We start from the raw sequence: 19,213 nt of genomic DNA on the forward strand, positions 1-19,213 counted from the left end.
AGACTAATTTTATGTTCATTATCTCCAATGGGAATACCTGAGATGCTTGAATGGGATCTGATTTTAGTTGCAAGGGGTTCAATTAGTAAGTCGAAGATTAATGGGGAAAGGGGGCAACCTTGGCGAGTGCCATTAGATATATGAAATTCGGTAGATAACATGGAAGAGCAGTTTACTTGCGCTGATGGGGAGGAATAGAGGGCTAAGATTGCCAAGAGAATATGGCCTCGGAATCCGAATTTTTCCAGCGTTTGTTGGAGATATTGCCAGTGAACTCTATCGAATGCCTTATCCGCATCCAATGATAGAAGCAGAGAAGGCATTCGATGGGTCACCGTGTAATGGATGATATTGATCATACAGCGGGTCGCATCAGATGTTTGGCGCCCTTTGATAAAGCCGGATTGATCAGGGTGTATCAGTAGCGGCATTAAGTCGTTAAGCCTGTTTGCTATTACTTTTGCATACAATTTTACGTCATGATTGAGCAAGGAGATAGGTCTGAAATTTTGGGTCGATGTGGGTTCCTTCCCTGGCTTCGGTATTGTGACAATTAATGCTTTCAACATTTCTTGGTGGAAAGAGGCCGAGGAGGCAGCAGAATTAAACATTGGGGTAATATATTTGGTGAGAATATAATCAAATTGTTTGTAATACTCTCCCACAAAACCATCAGGGCCCGGTGCTTTGTTGGCGGGTAGCGATTGGATAGCCCTTTTAATTTCTGTTTCTGTGAAAGGTGCATTCAGGTCTTCAAACTGAAGAGGGGTTAAACTAGGCAGATCAATCGAATCCAAAAATGTTTTGATTTGTGCTGATGAGGGTTGGGGTTGAGTCGGGTCGTCTTTCAAGTTATAAAGTGAGCTGTAGTATGCACTAAAGGCATTGGCAATGGCTTGTGGATTGGTCAATTTAGTGTTAGTATGAGGGTGGTAGATAAAGGGCGGATGGGTTTTAATGGAATACCCTTTGATCCGATGGGAGAGAAATCTACCGGGCTTATCGCTCTCAGCATAGAACCTCATTTTAAGCCGTCTTTGGTACTTGTCATGAGTTTCTAAGAGTAGGGATCTAAGGTCCAGTCTGAGAGCGATAAGTCGTGATTTAAGCGTTGGTGTAGGATTTTGCTTGTTAAGGAAATCGGTGGATTGTATGTCTGCTAGCAGTTTGTTCATTCGCTGCCTCCTCTGTCTCCTATCTTGAGCACCCAATTGTATAAAGAGTCCGCGCATAAACGCCTTATGCGCGGACCATAAAACAGCCGGATCATCAACTGAGTTTTCGTTAAGTTCGAAAAAGGATTTTAGATTGTCCACTAGAGTTTGGGTGTACGGTTGAGATTGCATAATAGTGGTATTCAACCTCCAAAGGTAAGTCGGAGCACTTCTGGCAGAGTCCTCTACAGTTATACTTACAGGGGAGTGGTCAGACCAAGATGTCAGATGTATAGTAGAGTTAGAGATTTTTTGTAAAGTCCATTGGTCTGTGAGGAAGAGGTCAATTCGGGAATACGAATTGTGGCAGGGGAAAAAAAAAAGTGTAGTCCTTTTCATCTGCATGGGTACACCGCCATACATCGTACAGGCCCAGGTCACGTAGAAGGGAGTTCAATTCTGGACGTCCTCTTTTGGAGTGAGAAGTGGAGTCTAATTCTGGATTAGAGGTGCAATTAAAGTCACCACACCAAATAGTTGCGCCTTGTTGCAGTGAGTGAACTTTTTTGTGTAGTTTCCGAAGAAAACGAATTTGGTGGGTATTTGGGGCATAGACATTTACGATGGTATAGGGTGCGTTATTGATATGGCATTTTAAGATTAAGTAGCGTCCTCCAGGGTCAGAAAGACATTGGTCTTGTTGAAAGGATAAAGACTTGTTAATAGCAATTAATACTCCTTTCTTTTTTTGAGGTGCGTTAGCAGTATAGACATTGCTAAAGTTCTTATTTGTGCAGGAAGGAGGATTGCTGGATAAAAAGTGCTTCTCCTGAGCACAGATTATATCACATTTAGATTGCTTGGCCAAGGCCCAAAGGGAGGCTCTTTTTGCAGGATGGTTCAAACTCTTGGTGTTAATAGTGACAATTTTTATAGTCATGGTATGTGGTGGGATACAGCAGAGACAAGTAACAGTACCTTAGCGTTAGTTAGCAGGTCAGGTGTCAGTAGCCACTCGTAAATTTTAATAATATTCGAAGAAGACAGTACCATAGAAAGGAGGGTTTTCAGAAGGTTTCTTGTGGGGTCTAATGAAAGCGACGGCAGCAGGTTCTGGGAGAGAGGTCTTTTGCGTGGATCCGGAGTACCTGTAAGGAGAGAGGAGGAGAGAGAGAGAAAAAAAAAAAATGAAAAAAAGAGGGGGGGGGGGGGGAGGAGTGGAGGGGGGAGAGAACACTGGTCAAAAGAAGGAGCTGTGTGGGCGAGGGGAATCGTGAACCGTAAGGTTGATTGAGGAGGTAAAGTTGCTCCCAAGCAGGAAGTTTGTTTCCACCAGGGAAACGACAATATAGGAATGAAAAAAAAAATAAGAACAAACACTAACAGTGTTCAGGGTGTAAACTCGACACAACGGTGTCTAGGGACCCTGGACGGGGGTAAAAGTCCAGTGAAACCGAGCGTGAGCAGGGATCACATCCACAGAGTGTAACCATGTAGACGAGCCTCAGCTATTCAGGTAGATGGAATGTGACTGTGACCCCTCGGAGGGAGGGGGTGTGGTAACATGTTGCTTTGATCCATAGGTACTAGGTCGTTGTTGGATGGGATAATATTCCAGTCCTGCAACTTCTGCAAACCTTGTTGTACTGAGGATATAACATGTTTGGAACCCGCGTGGGTGATGGAAAGTTTGGCTGGTGCAATCCACTGATATTGGATTTGGTTGTTACGCAGGGTTTTGGTGATGTTGTTAAGTTTGCTCAGGGTGTGTTGAGATAAATCAGCAAAAATTTGTAGGTGAGCATATGGGTCAGGAAGTGTTGGTAACGCTCTCACCTTTTGCATGAACTGTTCTTTAATGTGAAAAAAGTGTACCCTGAGAATAACATCTCTGGGCACAGAATCTGGTAGAAACGCAGGTTTTGGTAATCTATGTATCCGATCTACAAGTAACTCCATGTTTTTCACTTCAGGCAGCAGTGACTTTATGAGGCCTTTTGCAAAGGCAGGTAGATCAGTGTTTTGCACTGACTCGGGCACCCCTCTGATCTTAAAGTTATTGCGCCTGGCCCTGTCCTCTAAATTTGCTAACTTGTCAGTCAGCCACTTGGTTTCTTGCGCTTGTGCTTCTTGCGAGTCAATCAAGTCATTAATAGTGGCAGTCATGGCATCCATGTTAGTTTCTAAATGAGTGACTCTGTTGTCTATTATTCCCAGTTTATTGTCGAAGCCTTGCATGAATGAGAGCATATCAGATTGCAAGGAGCTTCGGAGGGATATAAGCATCTCCTTAAGGGTAGTGTCCACAACAGTCTGTCCTATAATGGGGAAGGAGGTAATGGCATCTGGCTGGGGACTAGTCAATGGTGTGGAGAAGGGCTGTTCGCCCGCATTACAGCCATCTCTGCTTTTCTCTGATGCATCCAGTCTCATTTTGCTCTTAGCTGGGCTGTGGGTAGTCGGAGTCCCGGGAGGGGAGCGGGGTGGGTCACTGCCGTTAGATGCACTTACCAGTGCTGTAGGCGATGTGCTGGAGTTCGTATTTCGTATTTCTGTGAGGGGAGGATGCGGCCTCTGCATATGTAACGCTTCCGGACGGAGCGGCGCCATCTTGGCCTCGCCGTGCCGACGGCTAATACATAAAAGCTGTCAGCTTATGAGGCGGTCTGGATTCCTTTAGTTTCAGTGACATCTTTCCGATGTAGAGCGGGAGGTTATGTCGGTCACCGTGATCTCGGTATGGGCTGAGGTGTGCGGGAAGTTGCTTAACACCGCTGTGGATGTGGAGAGCTCAGGTCTCAGGCGGCCATTCCAGTCACGCGCCGGCCACGCCCCCCGGTATTGATATTTTTAAAAGACTCTTGGCTGTGCATCTTAGTAAACACAATATACAGGGATATGGAAAATGATTATCGACACTGACCCATGTACACCAACACAAGTTGAACTGGATGGATTATTGTCTTTATTCAACCTTACCTACTATGTAACTAGGTAACTATATATAATAAAAGAAGCGAATAGTGCCCAAATGAAGAATTGAAAAAAAGGGGAGCAAAGGTTTTACATCAGGTATCAAATGGAGTAATACTTCCTGGAGCTGTTTAAGGCTGCCAGGCCTTATCTTACATATTAGGACAATTCCCATTCAAATTTGTCAACTTGTACATAGGCAACAGTGCATTAACCGCTTGCTGACCAGGCTGTGTGAAATGCTGTACCGGTAGGGAGGTCCCTTTAATGGCAATAGCAGATGATGCACGTGGCCAGCGGCCACAATGTCCATTGGTCACCCACGATTGCTCAACAGAGAGCTAGAATGGGGATCTGTCAATGTAAACAAACAGATCCCCATTCTGTCAGGAGAATAGAGAGAGATTGTCTGTTCCTAGTGTTCAGGAACAGTGATCTCTCTGTACTCCCAGTCAGTCCACTCCCCCTACAGTTAGAAACTCCTCCCAGGGAACACATTTAACCCGTTAATCGCCCACTAGTGTGAACCCCTTCCCTGCCAGTGTCATTTATACAGTAATTAGTGCATTTTTATAGCACTGATCACTGTATAAATGCCACTGGTCCCAAAAAAAAGTGTCAAAAGTGTCATATCTGTCTGCCGCAGTCTGTAAGAGACTGATGTGGAAATAAAAAAGTTCCCAACAGGAGATGCTGGAGAAAGTGAGGTAGTGTACTTCTTTATCACCTGGGCTAAGCTAGGGGCACAGACTTGAATTCTGTTTCCAACTAAAGGCAAAACAAGTGTAAAAGAAACTGTAAACGGTACAGGTGCCACAAAATATTAGCTGGTACCAATACAGTAGAGCCCAAAGGGCAGAGTTCTTTCTGAAAGATCCTGTTATCAGCATCTGTGTTAGTAAGAAGATTCAGAATGCCCCCAAAGCACATAGGGAAGTCAATGGCAGGTACAGCATATCAGGCAGATTAAGCTGAAGACCTACCATTTCACAAAAGTCACCTCATGGGGGAAGAGACTTCAGCCAGGCTGTAGCAGACCTAGGGGTAGTGAAAAAATAGTCTTTCCATCCACATAGTTTGGCAGGAAATAAAACACTATATTTAATCCTGTTATCTCTCATAGTGACTGTATCAAATGATATGCACAATTTCTGGGTTTCAACAGAATAATCTGGTAAGAATAGAAATCTCCCATTGCAATAGGATGGGCAGCTTTGAGGATCTTGCCTCAGTCCCAAAAGTTCAGCAGGTGGAGCATCAGTGTATCACACCAAGCTTTGCAGTGGAATAACATCCTTCCAGGATGTCTCCAACTTACAAGCCGACCTCAATAAACTGTTAAATTGGGTGACTATGTGGCAAATGGGGTTTAATGTTGATAAATGTAAAGTTATGCACGTGGGGGCTGAGAATATGCATGCATCATACATACTGGGGGTGTACAGCTGGGGGAATCCATAGTGGAGAAGAATCTGGGGGTTTTGGTAGACCATAAGCTTAATAATAGCATGCAATGTCAAGCTGCGGTTTCCAAAGCAAACAAAGTCCTTTCTTGTATTAAGAGAGGTATGGACTCTAGAGAGAGAGATATCATTTTGACCCTGTACAAATCATTAGTAAGACCTCATGGAATATGCAGTTCAGTTTTCGGCACCAGTTTGCAAAAAGGATATCGGGAAACTGAAGTGCAGAGAAGGGCAACCAAACCGATAAGAGGCATGAAGGAGCTCAGCTATGAGGAATGATTAGTGGAACTACATTTTTTCTCTCTTGAGAAGAGGAGATTAAAGGGGAATATGATCAACATATACAAATAGATAGGGGTTCCATATAGTGAATTGGTGTTGACTTAATCTCTTTTTTATTCATTTTATATACATTTTATATACATAATTTATACAAATACATATACATTTATATATCTTAATTTTGGACTTTAATCAAATATCCTGTGTTCCTGATAAAGGGTAGTATTTCCTTATATTGGTGTTGGATAGCAACATGGTCTAATGTCATATTTCTAGAGTTTCTCTGTCAATGTTACTGCGTTTATGGGTAACAGTGTTTTGGTATTATCTAGAGTTTGAATTGGATTTGTCATAAATCCTGTTTCCTATTGTCTCATGTTTATCGAGAACCAAAGCTCTTCCCATTGTTGCTATATTTTACAGCCCCTAACCTGTCCACCTTTAGGAGATCCCTGAAAACTCACTTATTCAGGGATGCCTATTCCACACCCATCTAATCAAATTGTTCCCTGCATCTATTACCTTTTGTAACACCCCCCCCCCCCCACCCCCCATGCAATTTTATATCTTTTTACTCCCAGTCCACACCGTCATTTGCTTTATTGCAACTTATTTTATTTTTCCCTAACTGTCACCATGTTGTCACGCAATCTTCCCTAATTCTCTCCCATTTCATACTCTCACAATCAATTTCCAACCCTCCTTTGGTACTACAAGTAACTCTCTTAATTTATGTACAAATATTTTGTTACAAACATTCTTATAATTTATAATTGTCATCATTATTTTTATTAGAATTATAACATTCATAAGCAGCTTGCGCCTTAAAGATATTTAGCTGTCCATCCTACTATATCTAAACAAATAGTTTTGTATTGAGTTTATGAAACTTCCTATTTCTGTTAATTATAACACATTCATAGTATTATTCCTTGACACTTCAACTGCAGGTGCTATTTTTCCGCCTCCGCACCCTGCCCTGGCTCCTGGGATTTTTCCAATAGTGTGAGTCCTTGTAAGCCACGCATGAGCAAATTGGGCTCCCCCTTTTGGTGTGTCGGTTAACTCGGGACTGTCATGGGATCAATTTAAGGGGGGTTTTTGAGAGGACTTCAGGTTCAGGAGATACCGTACAACAAAGTGTGATTGGTAACTATACAACCAGATGCTAATATCGCTATACTATATCTATGAATTCCAATAAATGTAAATTCTTCTACAGCAAACAAATCCTCTGTAATATTCTCTTATCATATTCACTGCCTAGAAAACCCCTCATGGGGAATACTCCTTTTTTTCGATATTATTCAGGGTGTGTAACATTCCTCTTTTCTCCCACAAGTGTCTTTCCCTTCTCCCTTTAGAATGTAAGCTCTACGAGCAGGGCCCTCCTGTCCCTTCTGTATTGAACTGTACTGTAATTGTGCTGTCTCCCCTCTACATTGTAAAGCGCTGCGTAAATTGTTGGTGCTATATAAATCGTGAATATTAATAATAATATTTTAGGCATTTCATTCCTTTCATTCCCCTGTCTCCTTATCTGTTCCTCCATATGTTGTATTTTGTTAATTTCACACACCCATTCCACTATTGTAGGACTTTTTGTTTTTCGCCATTTTCTGGCTATTATTGTCCTGGCAGCTATTATCATATGGTGCAGAATATCTGTCTTTATAGATTTCAATGACCATGGTATTATGAATAGTATAGAGATATTGACGCTTGGTTGCATCTCAATTCTGGACACCAACTGATATATTTCCAATATTCTACACCAGAAATCCCTCACCATATGACATTCATACCAGATATGCATCATTGTTCCTTTATCATTAAGGCATCTCCAACAGATCTCTGCGTTGTCTTTATTTATTTTATTTAGGTCCACTGGAATCCAATACCACCTAATCATGATTTTATAATTACGTTTAATTGCTACTGATGATTTATGTATTAGTAAAAAGGCCTTGTCCCATTCTATTAATGGGATTGGACTTTCCATTTCATTTTCCCATTTTCTAATGCATTTAGTTGACAATGCTGCATCCATTTGTTTTTATGTTCAAGCCCCATGTCACGCAATCGTGGAAGTTTGCCATCCTCTAGGGTCTGAATTATCCTCGTGTTCTCCAACCTGTTCCATTTAATGAAATTTGTTGCTACTAATGCTGTTGGAAATTCAGGATTGGAGAACAACGGGGTCATTGGCCCATTCATTGTTGAGAGTACTCCCTTTTTCAATACTGCATCCCATATTTTTAAAGTTGCTGACGTGAAAATTGTTAATTCTTTTGTCCTCGGCCAAAGCTGAGGTTTAATCCATTGCTTATATTTTACATTATTATACTTATCATACTTATCCTTATCAAAGATGCAGCTTGTAGATACAGTATATTGTAAAGTCGGGAAGCGCAAGACCTCCGTCCTTTTTTGTTCTAATTAAAACTTCTCTTTTTATTTGTGGTGTTCTTTGAGCCCAGATAAAGCTTTCTATAGCTTTACATAATTGCACCATAAATTTTTTTTGGAGGAGTCACAGATATAGCTCCAAATATATATAAAAATTTTGGCAGTATATCCATTTTCACTACATTAATTCTTACCATCCAAGAATTAATTATTTTAACATATCTTTGGAGCGATTTTATAGTTTTACGAATTATTAGAGAATGATTTAATTCCTGAAAATTATTCAAGTTGCTTGGAATATACATCCCTAGCTACTTAATTGCCTAATTTTGCCATTTGAAGGGAAAATCCTTCTGCAGGAGTAAGTATCTGAACCTTGTCAGTTAATGACACATTCAACATTTCTGATTTGTCATAATTAACTTTAACCACTTCCAGACCGCCCACCATCGTTATACGTTTGCTGTTTGAAGAGGAATATCGTTGTTATGGCAGCAGCTAGCCCCCCTCCCGCCACACTCCGCTGCCCTCTGCCTCTTACCGGAGCCATCTGCAGTGGCGGAGGCAATCAAAACTTCACCCTTGCTGGGCATGGAGACGAGCAAGGGGAAGATGGCCCCCACCTGTCTCCATAACAATGCAGGGCGGAAGCAACATCAAGGCGTCATTTCCGCCCATAGGGGCCATTTTTTTATATTTATTTTATTTTTATTTTTTTCTAATAATATTTAAGAGGTCCTGTCATGCTTTTTTTCTATTACAAGGGATTTTTTACATTCCTTGTAATAGGAATGTAAAAATTACACTTTTTTTTTTTTAAAACAGTGTAAAAATAAAAAATATAATAAATACAATAAATGACGAACTCACATGCAGAGGCGAACGCATACATGAGTAGCGCCTGCATATGAAAACTATGTTCAAACCACACATGTGAGGTATCGCCAATTTTAATAATACTTACAGTAAAACAATAGAAGTGTAGTATTCCTTTAAATTTTGTACCTGGGGGTGTCTATAGTATGCCTGTAAAAGGGCAGATGTTTCTCGTGTTTAGAACAGTCTGACAGCAAAATTACATTTTCTAAAGGAAAAAAGTAATTTAAAACTACTCGCGGCTATAATGAATTGTCGGTCCGACAACACACATAACATTTCATTGATAAAAACAGCATGGAATATCCCCACAGGGGAACCCTGAACCAAAATTTAAAAAAATGCGTGGGGGTCCCCTTAAATTCCATACCAGGCCCTTCAGGCCTAGTATGGATATTAAGGGGAACCCCGCACCAAATTTTTTTAAAAAATGGCGTTGGGGGTCCCCCTCAAAATCCAGTACCAGACCCTTATCCAAGCACACAACCTGGCAGGCCGCAGGAAAAGAAGGGGACAATTGAGTGCCCCACCTCCTGAACCATACTAGGCCACATGCCCTCAACATTGGGAGGGTGCTTTGGGGTAGCAGCCCCTCCAAAGCACCTTGTCCCCATGTTGAGGGGGAGAAGGGCCTCATCCCCACAACCCTTGCCTGGTGGTTGTGGGTTTCTGCGGGTGGACACCCAGATCCTGCCCCCCCTGTGTGAATTGGTAATGGGGTACAAATGTTCCCCTACCATTTCATAAAAAAAGTGTAAAAATGTTAAAAAACACAAGCGGCTCATCCCTAGTCATATGTCATTTCCCCTGAGGTTTTCAAAATTTTTACTATGGAGGTTAGGGATTGTTGTTGTTTTATTGTTCTGGCTAACTCTGTTTTTATCCCTTAATTGTAAGGACTGCTCATCAAACAGATTTTGTAATTCAATACGTTTATCATTTAACAGTATTTTATCTGTTGAATTAAATTTTTGTTTATGTGTTTTTTCTAATCTTGAAATTTATCCCAATAATTGTGATATTTTATGTTCTTTTTCCTTTTTAGTCTAGCTCCATGTTTGATGAACAGTCCCTGTAGTACGCATTTTAAGGTTTCCCATTGTATGGGAATTGATGTATCGTCCGTCTCACGAATCTGCAAAAAATCTTTTATTGCCTATCGGATATCCATTTCACATTTCTTATCTTTAATCAAGTTATCATTTAGCCTTCATATGCCTAATGGTTTCTTATATTCAATTATCGCTAATTCCATATATATCGGAACATGATCTGACCAGAGAAAATTTCCAATATAGGTACATGGAGTCATCATTAAACCAGTTTGATCAATAAAGAAATAATCTATTCTATGGTATGTATTGTGTATGTTTGAGTAATATGAATCGTTTTTTTCCCGCTGATGTTGAACTCTCCATATATCCACCATTTGATATTTTTCCAATAGATATTTCAATTCTTTTAATTGCTTATTTTTCCTATGTGAATGAATTGCTGTTGTGTCTATTTTTGGGTCCATTATAAAATTAAAGTCTCCTCCAATTATTACTGTTCCCTCTACTGTATCCATTGCATCCACAAAGACATTTATTCCATTTTTAAATTGTTTGTAATTTGGCAGATAGAAGTTAATAATTGTAAAAATCTTTCCATATAGTAAGATCCTTAAAATCAAGAACCTACCATATTTACCCTTCCATGTCTGCAATATTTGATGAGGTAGGTCTGTATGGATCTCAATAGGAATGCCTCGTGACTTAGAATATGAAAATTAATCATGAATCCATGTTAAATAATTTTTGTTATATATTTTGGGGATGTGATCTGACCAAAAATTATACCAATTTTCTGTTTACAAAATGAGTTTAAAATTTGTGTTCTTTTGGAGGGAGAGTTGAGGCCTCTAACATTAAAGGAACAATGTTTCACCGTTCCCATAGTGAAGGAGAAAAAAAAAAAAACAACACTCAATACTACTCACAATACGAACAAATCTACACACACACACTACAAATCTATCTGACTTAACTCAAGTCTATCTTACTATTAGTAAGGTCCCTATTAGGGGAGGTCCGGAGCTACTGTCACCTGATCTGCAGCACATGGTTATTTTGCTTGCCACCTTTTTTTTTTTACACTTTTTTAACATTCTATACTTTATTATGTAGATTAATATATTTGAGGTTTTTCCATTCCCAGGAGAAAATGAGAAAGAAAAGCAAAAAGAGAAAAAGAAAAATAATACATTTTCTTCTCCTCCTCCTTCCCCCCTCCTTCCCCCTCCCCTGAGAATGGGTCCTCCCACTTAAAACCGATATCATGTCTTCAACATATATTTACATTTGTGGTCCCATTTATGTTTCCACTTGTACCATTTCAATATCAAAATTTGACACTATACAGCCTTACAAATTTCTAAATCCATTTCTATGGAGGATGATTGAGAGGCAATAGGGAATCAGAGAAGAAAAAAATGTACTTTCCTCTCTTTTTCCCTTCCTTCCCCTCCTCCTCTCTTTGGGGAGAGGGAGGAAAGATTTGAGAGAGATAAAAATAAAGAAAAAAATAAGGGGGACAATTCATCCTTTCCAATTTCTATATTCCCCACCATCTAATGTCATGTGAAGTGAATAGTGTTATATTACATGAATAATGTGAGGATTCTTAAATTCCTATTTTTCATAATCCATCTAATCCCCACCATTTATCTGTTTACCATCCCCCCCCCCAACAAACCATATTCATTACTTTCTTATGTTAGAAATATATGTATGTATTATTATATCTATTTATGAACAGATTCATTTCTGTAATATTTACAGTGTATAAGTGAAATTAATTAACAGAAATTGTGATATGGTGTCTGTGGCCCTTTGGCCTCCCATGATATGTTATTCCCACTTTTCCCCCATACCCATCCCCCCACCCTCCCATCAACTCCCCTAGTGTTTCCCTTCCCCCTCCTCCCCTCACCCCCCTAAATCCACACTTTTATTGGTATATCAGTCCTTTCTTCTAATTTCTTCTGAGTTTTTAGGAGAGTCCTTAATCTTTTCTCCAGGTTTTGGTAGATGTTTCAAAGTGTATTCTAGGCCAGGATGGTAACTTTACTTCAGGAAGCTGGAGAATTTTTTAAAATTCTGGTAAATCCTCTAAATCGCTAAATGATGTTATTATGCCTTCATGTTGTACTTGAAGTTGAAAAGGGAAATTTCCATCTGTATTGTATGTCTTTTTTTTTTTAAGAAGTTCCAGAAGGGGTTTCAATGTTCTTCTCAGGTGTAATGTGCGTTTGGAGAGGTCATGAAATAATATTAATTGTGTCACTTCAAACTCAATTTTTTTACTTTTTGAGCGGCTAACATAATCTTCTATTTTCTTTGGAAATAGTGTATTCTGCATATTGTATCTTGTGGTCTTGTGGGTTATGCGTTTTCTAGGCCCCATTACTCTATGAGCTCAATCGATTATTTTTTGCATTGTAAGCGGAATCTGTTAATTTATTAAATATGTTCTGTAATGTTAACATTAGATCTTTTGAATTCACAGTTTCAGGCAGGCCTCTAATCCTTATAATATTTCTTCTACTTCTATTTTCGTGGTCACCGTTAACATTCATGGCCTGTTTTAGGCAACGATCTTGCTCCTGTATTTTTCCTTCTACTTGTGCCATTTTCAGCTCCATAGCCACCATCCTCACATCTATTGTTTCTACTTTATTTTGAGTGTTTTGTATAGATGTTTTAAGTTCCTGTAATTCAGTTTTATATGAATTTTCTAATCTATACACGTATTGATCTATATCTTCCCTTGTAGGTAGAGAGCAAATATAGGTTTTCATATCCCATTTCTCTTTCTCCAGTTCATCCGTCTCTATTATCGGTCTAATTTCATCGATTAGTGAGCTATTCCTAAATTGTCCCATTTCCTCCTCCTCCATAGTTCCTAGAGTTGTGGATGATTCTATTATATTTAATAACCTTTGTGATGTTTGTGAGGATTGTAGTTGCTGAACAAAACTCCTTTATGTCTGTTGTGTGGGTTGATTGTACCCCTGTATTTATAGCATTTTGTTTTACTTTCTTGTCTTTCCCCTTCTTTTGAGATTGAGGAGGTTTATTTTTTTAGGTGCCATAGTACACAAAAAAAGATCAGATTTCTAATCTCCCAAGGGTTAGCTCAGCTATCCAAAAAAAAAAAAAAAGTATTGAGAACCACTTTTTATCCATGGCAGATATGGTTTGTGTATAGCCATCATTAGTGCACGTAGTATCTAGCAGATGGTTAGCTATAGCTGTTATTACAATGCAATTACAAAAAATATCAAGGCAAATGAGGCATAATCCTTGCTCTATGTGTTTTTATGGCTCTACTACCAAATGTTTCTTAGAAGAGTTTTCAACATAGCAACAGCTACTACTCCTTATAAGAAATTGTATTTACACTGAAGTTAATGAACTTTAACTTAATTGTAGGAACTCTAAATTGATTGCAGAAAAGGATCAAAATTGCATTATATTGACACATCTCTTGGCTGTAATCCATATCTCATTATTCATTAAACGATTGACTTCTTCCCTTGTGAAGGGCATATGTGACAAATTGGGTACAAATTTGTGTTCTTCTACTGATGAAACAAACAAAAATAACAAAATGTATTCAAGAGTGTTTCTCATTTAGCCACTTTTTGTCCTAAAAGGTTGCTCTGTAAATAAATAAGCATGCCGTTGAATACATTTTACACAATTTTCTCCACCTTTGCAGTCATTGTAATGATAGCATAATTTTGCCAAGTATTAATTTGTGAAAGTACAAGACTCGATGTTAATATGAAATTCCATGTCATATGGATATATTTGGAAAAACTGCATTTTTATAGAATGTTAAAGTCAAATTATGTGATTTTCACAGAAGTAAAGCAATACATAAATGCAATACAAAAATAATGCAACTTATTGTAATACCTTTCCACTGCAATTGCCACCAGAGTGAAAACAGAGGCAGAAACAGACATTCCTTGCACAAGGCCGCTCATTTTGCACATGATGTTGTCGAAAGGCCACCCTATAAGACAACAACAAAGAAAATGCTATTATATTCAACAAGATTCTATGTTTTCCTTGGGGGTATGTATTTGCATTTTATCTATTATGTTTCCAATTATCAATACTCATAGATTTTCTATAACAATATTTCAACATTGCTCTTGAATTTCCAGAAATGAAATTATTACATATTTTCATAACTTTTTGCCTAAAGGGTAACTGCAATTTTGTGGGGGAAAAAATTAGCAAATAAAAAAAAATATTAATATAGCATAAACAATTGCAACTCAAGTCAAATTGTAGATGAATGTTATTAAAAAGGCAATTTCCATTTCAATCCGCAGCTGCTTTAATTTTCTGTAAAATGCAATGCGGCTACATGAAAGTGTGCTGTACACAGATGGTGTACAGAATGCCACCCAGAAACATTTCCTGCTTATGTGATTGGCTCACTGATTTTCCCCCATCAGCACTAATATATAAATCTGATTTTTGCCATCTCCTGCAACAAAAATGTCATTTTTGGTGAGATACTCCCAAAAGGCAATCACGTCGAAAGGGATGCAGACCCGACCATTTTTAGAATTCTGACATTCCTCCATATGACAAATGTCAGTGCAGGTGACAGATTCATGGACCTGTTGTAGACAGGTACATGAACCAGGGGGTGTGGAGGTACATTTAGACAGGGGTGTCCATACTGGTATTCTGGCCACAATACAACTCAGCTTCCTACCATCACTGCGGCTGGGAGTTTTGAATCACAGAAACCAATTCCCCATCAGATCTGCTCCTCTTGTGAGCCTGCTGTTGGCTATAGAATCTGCCCACTGCCTGTTGTCAATTGTAGGAGAGAGCTAACCTTATAGGGAACTAGTTTATCAGTTTCCCCGGGTTACACAGGTTGTTAGGAAGCTGGTAGCTGTAAAGCTGACAGTAAAGCTGACAGTCTTCCTAACAACCGGTGACGGGTGGGGAGGAGGAACATGCAGCTCTGCTACACAACATACAGCACTCTGCCTATCTCTGTACTCCAGCTTATACTCCACCAAAAGTGCTAATTTTAAAGCCGTATATGCAAGTTATTGCCATAAAAAGTGTTTGGGAACCTGGTCCTGCCCCAAGGGACATGTATCAATGCAAAAAAAGTTTCCTTTTTCAGGAGCAGGGATTTTGAGAATGTTTAAAGTGAAGCAATAACAATGAAATATTCCTTTAAATATTGTGCCTGCGGGTTATACAATATTGTGATGTGTTTTACTACATTATTACGTGGACTATATTTTGTTTTCTTTTGCATTTATCTGTTGGCCATTTAATTAATTAATTTCTTCACCTCACAGTGGTAGATTAACTCAGGTGCAGATCTTTGTTCACATTTGACACTTTGTATCTTGTCAATTTATAAATTGTATGTTTTTGTTAATACATCTATCTTTATTTACACACATATCTATAGCTGAATGTTCCAGTTGTTTTTTAGATTGCAGTACCATTTACACACAGTATTCACAAATTTATTATATATATATATATATATATATATATATATATATATATATATATATATATATATATATATATATATATATATATATTACTTTTCACCATTTTTGCATAATTTTTTATATCTTTTTCTTTATTAATATTGGTTGAGGGAAGCGCAGATTTTTTCATGTTACACATCCTGATGGGGAAAAGGGCCTCATCCCCACAACCCTTACCTGGTGGTTGTGGGGGACTGGGGGCGGGGAGACCCCCAGATCCCGGCCCTCCCCCTATGTGAATGGGTATTGGGTACATCGTACCCCTAACCCTTCACCAAAAAAGTTTCAAAAGAGTAAAAATGACAGTAGACAGCTGGGACAAGTCCTTTATTTAAAAAAAAAAAAATGTCCTGCAATGTCCATTCATCTTCGATCACAGTGTCTAACGACCTGAAAGGCCTGGTATGGATTTTGGGGGGACCCCCACGCCTTTTTTAATTTTGGCGCAGGGTTCCCCTTAATATCCATACAAGACCTGAAGGGCCTGTACATATTTTTTTTTTATTTGGTGCGAGGCATGGTAATAGACTGGGGGGGGACCCATGTCGTTTTTTTCAATGATTTTTATCTATATTGCCAGGATCCGACAATATATTACAAGCAGTTTTAAATAAAAAATTTTCCTTTATAAATACTGTTCTAAACACAGGAAAGATGCACTACTTTACAGGCATACTAAGGACACCTCCCAGGCAGGATATTTAAAGGAATATTTCATTTTTATTGTTTCACTTCAAGCATTATTAAAATCACTGCTCCTGAACAAAACGTCTGTTTTTAAAACTATTTTTTACATTGATACATGTCCCCTGGGGCAGGACCCAGGTCTCCAGACACTTTTTATGACAATAACTTGCATATAAGCCTCTAAAATGAGCGCTTTTTATTTTTCATGTTCTCGTCTCATAGACTTTAACGGTGTTCGCGTGTTCACAAAAATGTTTTGACTCTTCGCAAGTTCTGGTGCGAACTGAACCAGGGGTGGGTGTTCGGCTCATCCCTACTGTCCACATTTTGCCTTAAATTTTGCATGAATTCTCCCAGGTGGACTTGTACACAACTAGGGATTTTGCATGCATATGGACTAAAGTGGGAGAGGAAAAGCTATGCTCTTCAAACAAGTTGATGTCACTAAAGCCAGTTCCCTGTGCAAAATCTTACACAACGGCAAGACTGAGGACAGTAATAAGACACAATGTGGTCTTATTGCATTAACAAGATCGCTCACAGGCAGAAATACCAAGGAAGACACATGCAACAGAGGAATAACACATATTGCTGCCTTTCCTTCACGAATAGAAGATACCCAGTGGCCCCATCAGTTCAGACTCAGTTCAGATTTGCCAGAAACCAGTATGACCCTGGTAGATCCACCTACAACAGGGATGAAGTTTGGGTTTGCCAGTACCATGAGCTCATGGTGAATTCTGTATGTTTGTGATTTGTTTGTTGTGATAGATATTTGAAAAATCTGGTTCTCAGCCAGAAATGTCAACATAAAAGTGCGAGCAGAGGGACTATTGCAGTGCTCATCAAACATATAGAAACATTAAGAAGGACAGATGTATAAAAATATTATCTCAATTTATTTAAATATAAAAACACTTAACAATACAAATCATGAAGGGCTAGTATAAGAGGTGAAGTATTTGGACTAGTTTCGCTTTTCAGCTTCTTCAGGAAATACATACATACATCTAGAAGTGTATACATGAAACACAATTAGATCAACAATAACAAGGTAAGATAACATCAAAGAACAAAAATGGAGAAAGGAACAAATTTACAATATGGATAAACATCTTCAGGGTCTTACCCGAGCGCCTACGCCCCCAGGATAGCTCAGGCAAACCAGGGGAAGCCTCCCCCAGCGACTGGGAGAGGTATTGGACCCAGACACTGGCCGATATCTGTATGAAAATAGTTATATTAAAACTCACTGATTTATGGTCTTGCCTCAGGACGTTTCACAGGTAATAGCCCAATATGAGATTCGTATCAATCACCAGAAATAGACCAATATAAAAAAGGATATAGTTGTGCCAGTGAAATAAATAAAGCCACATGACAATAATTAAAAATGTATTGTGAGGCAGTGTGCTGTGTAAGTGGAAGGGGAAACAGCTCCTGAAGGGAAAAAAGAGTGCGAGGGAGGGGAACAAAGAATAACATCCTACGGAAGAAGGATAAGAGGAAGGAAAAGGATTGATTGAAGGGGGGAAAGGAGGAGGAAAGGGGAGGGTGAAAGAAAAGGGGAAGAATGGGAGGGAAGGAAAACAGAGAGGGGCCAGATTGGAAAAAGAACAGAAATGGGGAAAGAAAAAGGAGGTGGGAAGGTAAACGTGGGACAACCAGAATCAGCAACCTATAATAAGAACAAGGCTAATTATTGGGAGTGGTTGTCAGAGTGAACACCGTGATAAGGTGAATGTATGCTGAAGTGTGAAAAACGAACATATATTGAATAAAGTGTGTTGCTGACTGTGATGTGACAGTGTACAAAAACTAAAAATAAAAGTGGAATAAAGCTCACAGGAAAATACCCATAGCTAGTGATAAGGGTAAAGCGTGGTAAGTAAAATATTTCTGAAACCTGGGTGGCAGGGGCAGGACATCAATGTAGTTGTGATTACCCGCAAAATAATGTGGATGAATTTCTATAGGGTCCGGAGAAGGAAACGGGGCTGTCCACCCTATGGTGGATAGAAATCTCAGCCTCGCTAGTGGGATCAATGTGCGAAATGGAGGAGTATCGTAATGTTAGGGCACTTTGGAGATAAATAATCATCTGTATAAATAATAATGCATCAGTCTACACAGTGACACCAGGTAAAAAGATACCAATAACTGGACTGCGCTCGCTCACCGATAGCAATAAGCCCACCAACATTCTCCGGATCGCATTGGTGTGCCAGAGTATCAGTAACACCGCTATAAATACCCCTCAACCCCGCCAATTGACCCTAGCACTGTGTCGCTGGCACATAGTGTCACGGGGTCAGGGGCTCTACAGGGAGCCCACCGCGCACACGCACCCCACACTACAGGCGCCCAGCATGGGCTGCGGATGACAATGTTGCACGCAAGCCCTGCAGCACCAAGTCTGACTGCGCTCACATCCCTGTGGCCAATCAATGTCAGCCAGGGCGCGTGCAAGGGGAGAGGGGCGGCAAAGCACCCAACCATGGAGCTCCACCCACCTGACCCCCAAGAGCCCCACCAGTTGCCGGGAGAAACGCCCCAGGATCCAAGCCCACCGGGGGAAGCAGGCAAGAGGATAAGGACCTGCAACAATAAAATAATTAGTAGTACAAGAGCACAATTAAACACAAACAAAAGGCAGTTACAATCTATATACAATAGCGGGACTCAGTAGTGTCCTAAACAGTAATAATTATCATCTTATATAGTGATTGGTACATTCCATAGTCAAAAAGGTGGCAATTTATTAAAAACAACGT

General features: G+C 39.5%; 1 protein-coding gene across 1 annotated transcript in view; it reads right to left on the bottom strand.

Moving 5' to 3' along the window:
* The window catches only part of NPFFR1 (neuropeptide FF receptor 1), a 537,435-nt gene that overhangs the window by 97,118 nt on the left and 421,104 nt on the right, over positions 1–19,213 (bottom strand). Inside the window, exon 3 of the mRNA XM_077454428.1 lies at positions 14,125–14,224. Coding sequence (XP_077310554.1) covers positions 14,125–14,224 — 100 coding nt within the window. The remainder of the gene's footprint in view (positions 1–14,124; positions 14,225–19,213) is intronic.

Source organism: Lithobates pipiens, unplaced genomic scaffold (genome assembly GCF_037356315.1).
Source record: "Lithobates pipiens isolate NorthernLeopardFrog02 unplaced genomic scaffold, aLitPip1_a1.2 Scaffold_25, whole genome shotgun sequence".
In the NCBI taxonomy this organism is placed as follows: Eukaryota; Metazoa; Chordata; class Amphibia; order Anura; family Ranidae; genus Lithobates; species Lithobates pipiens.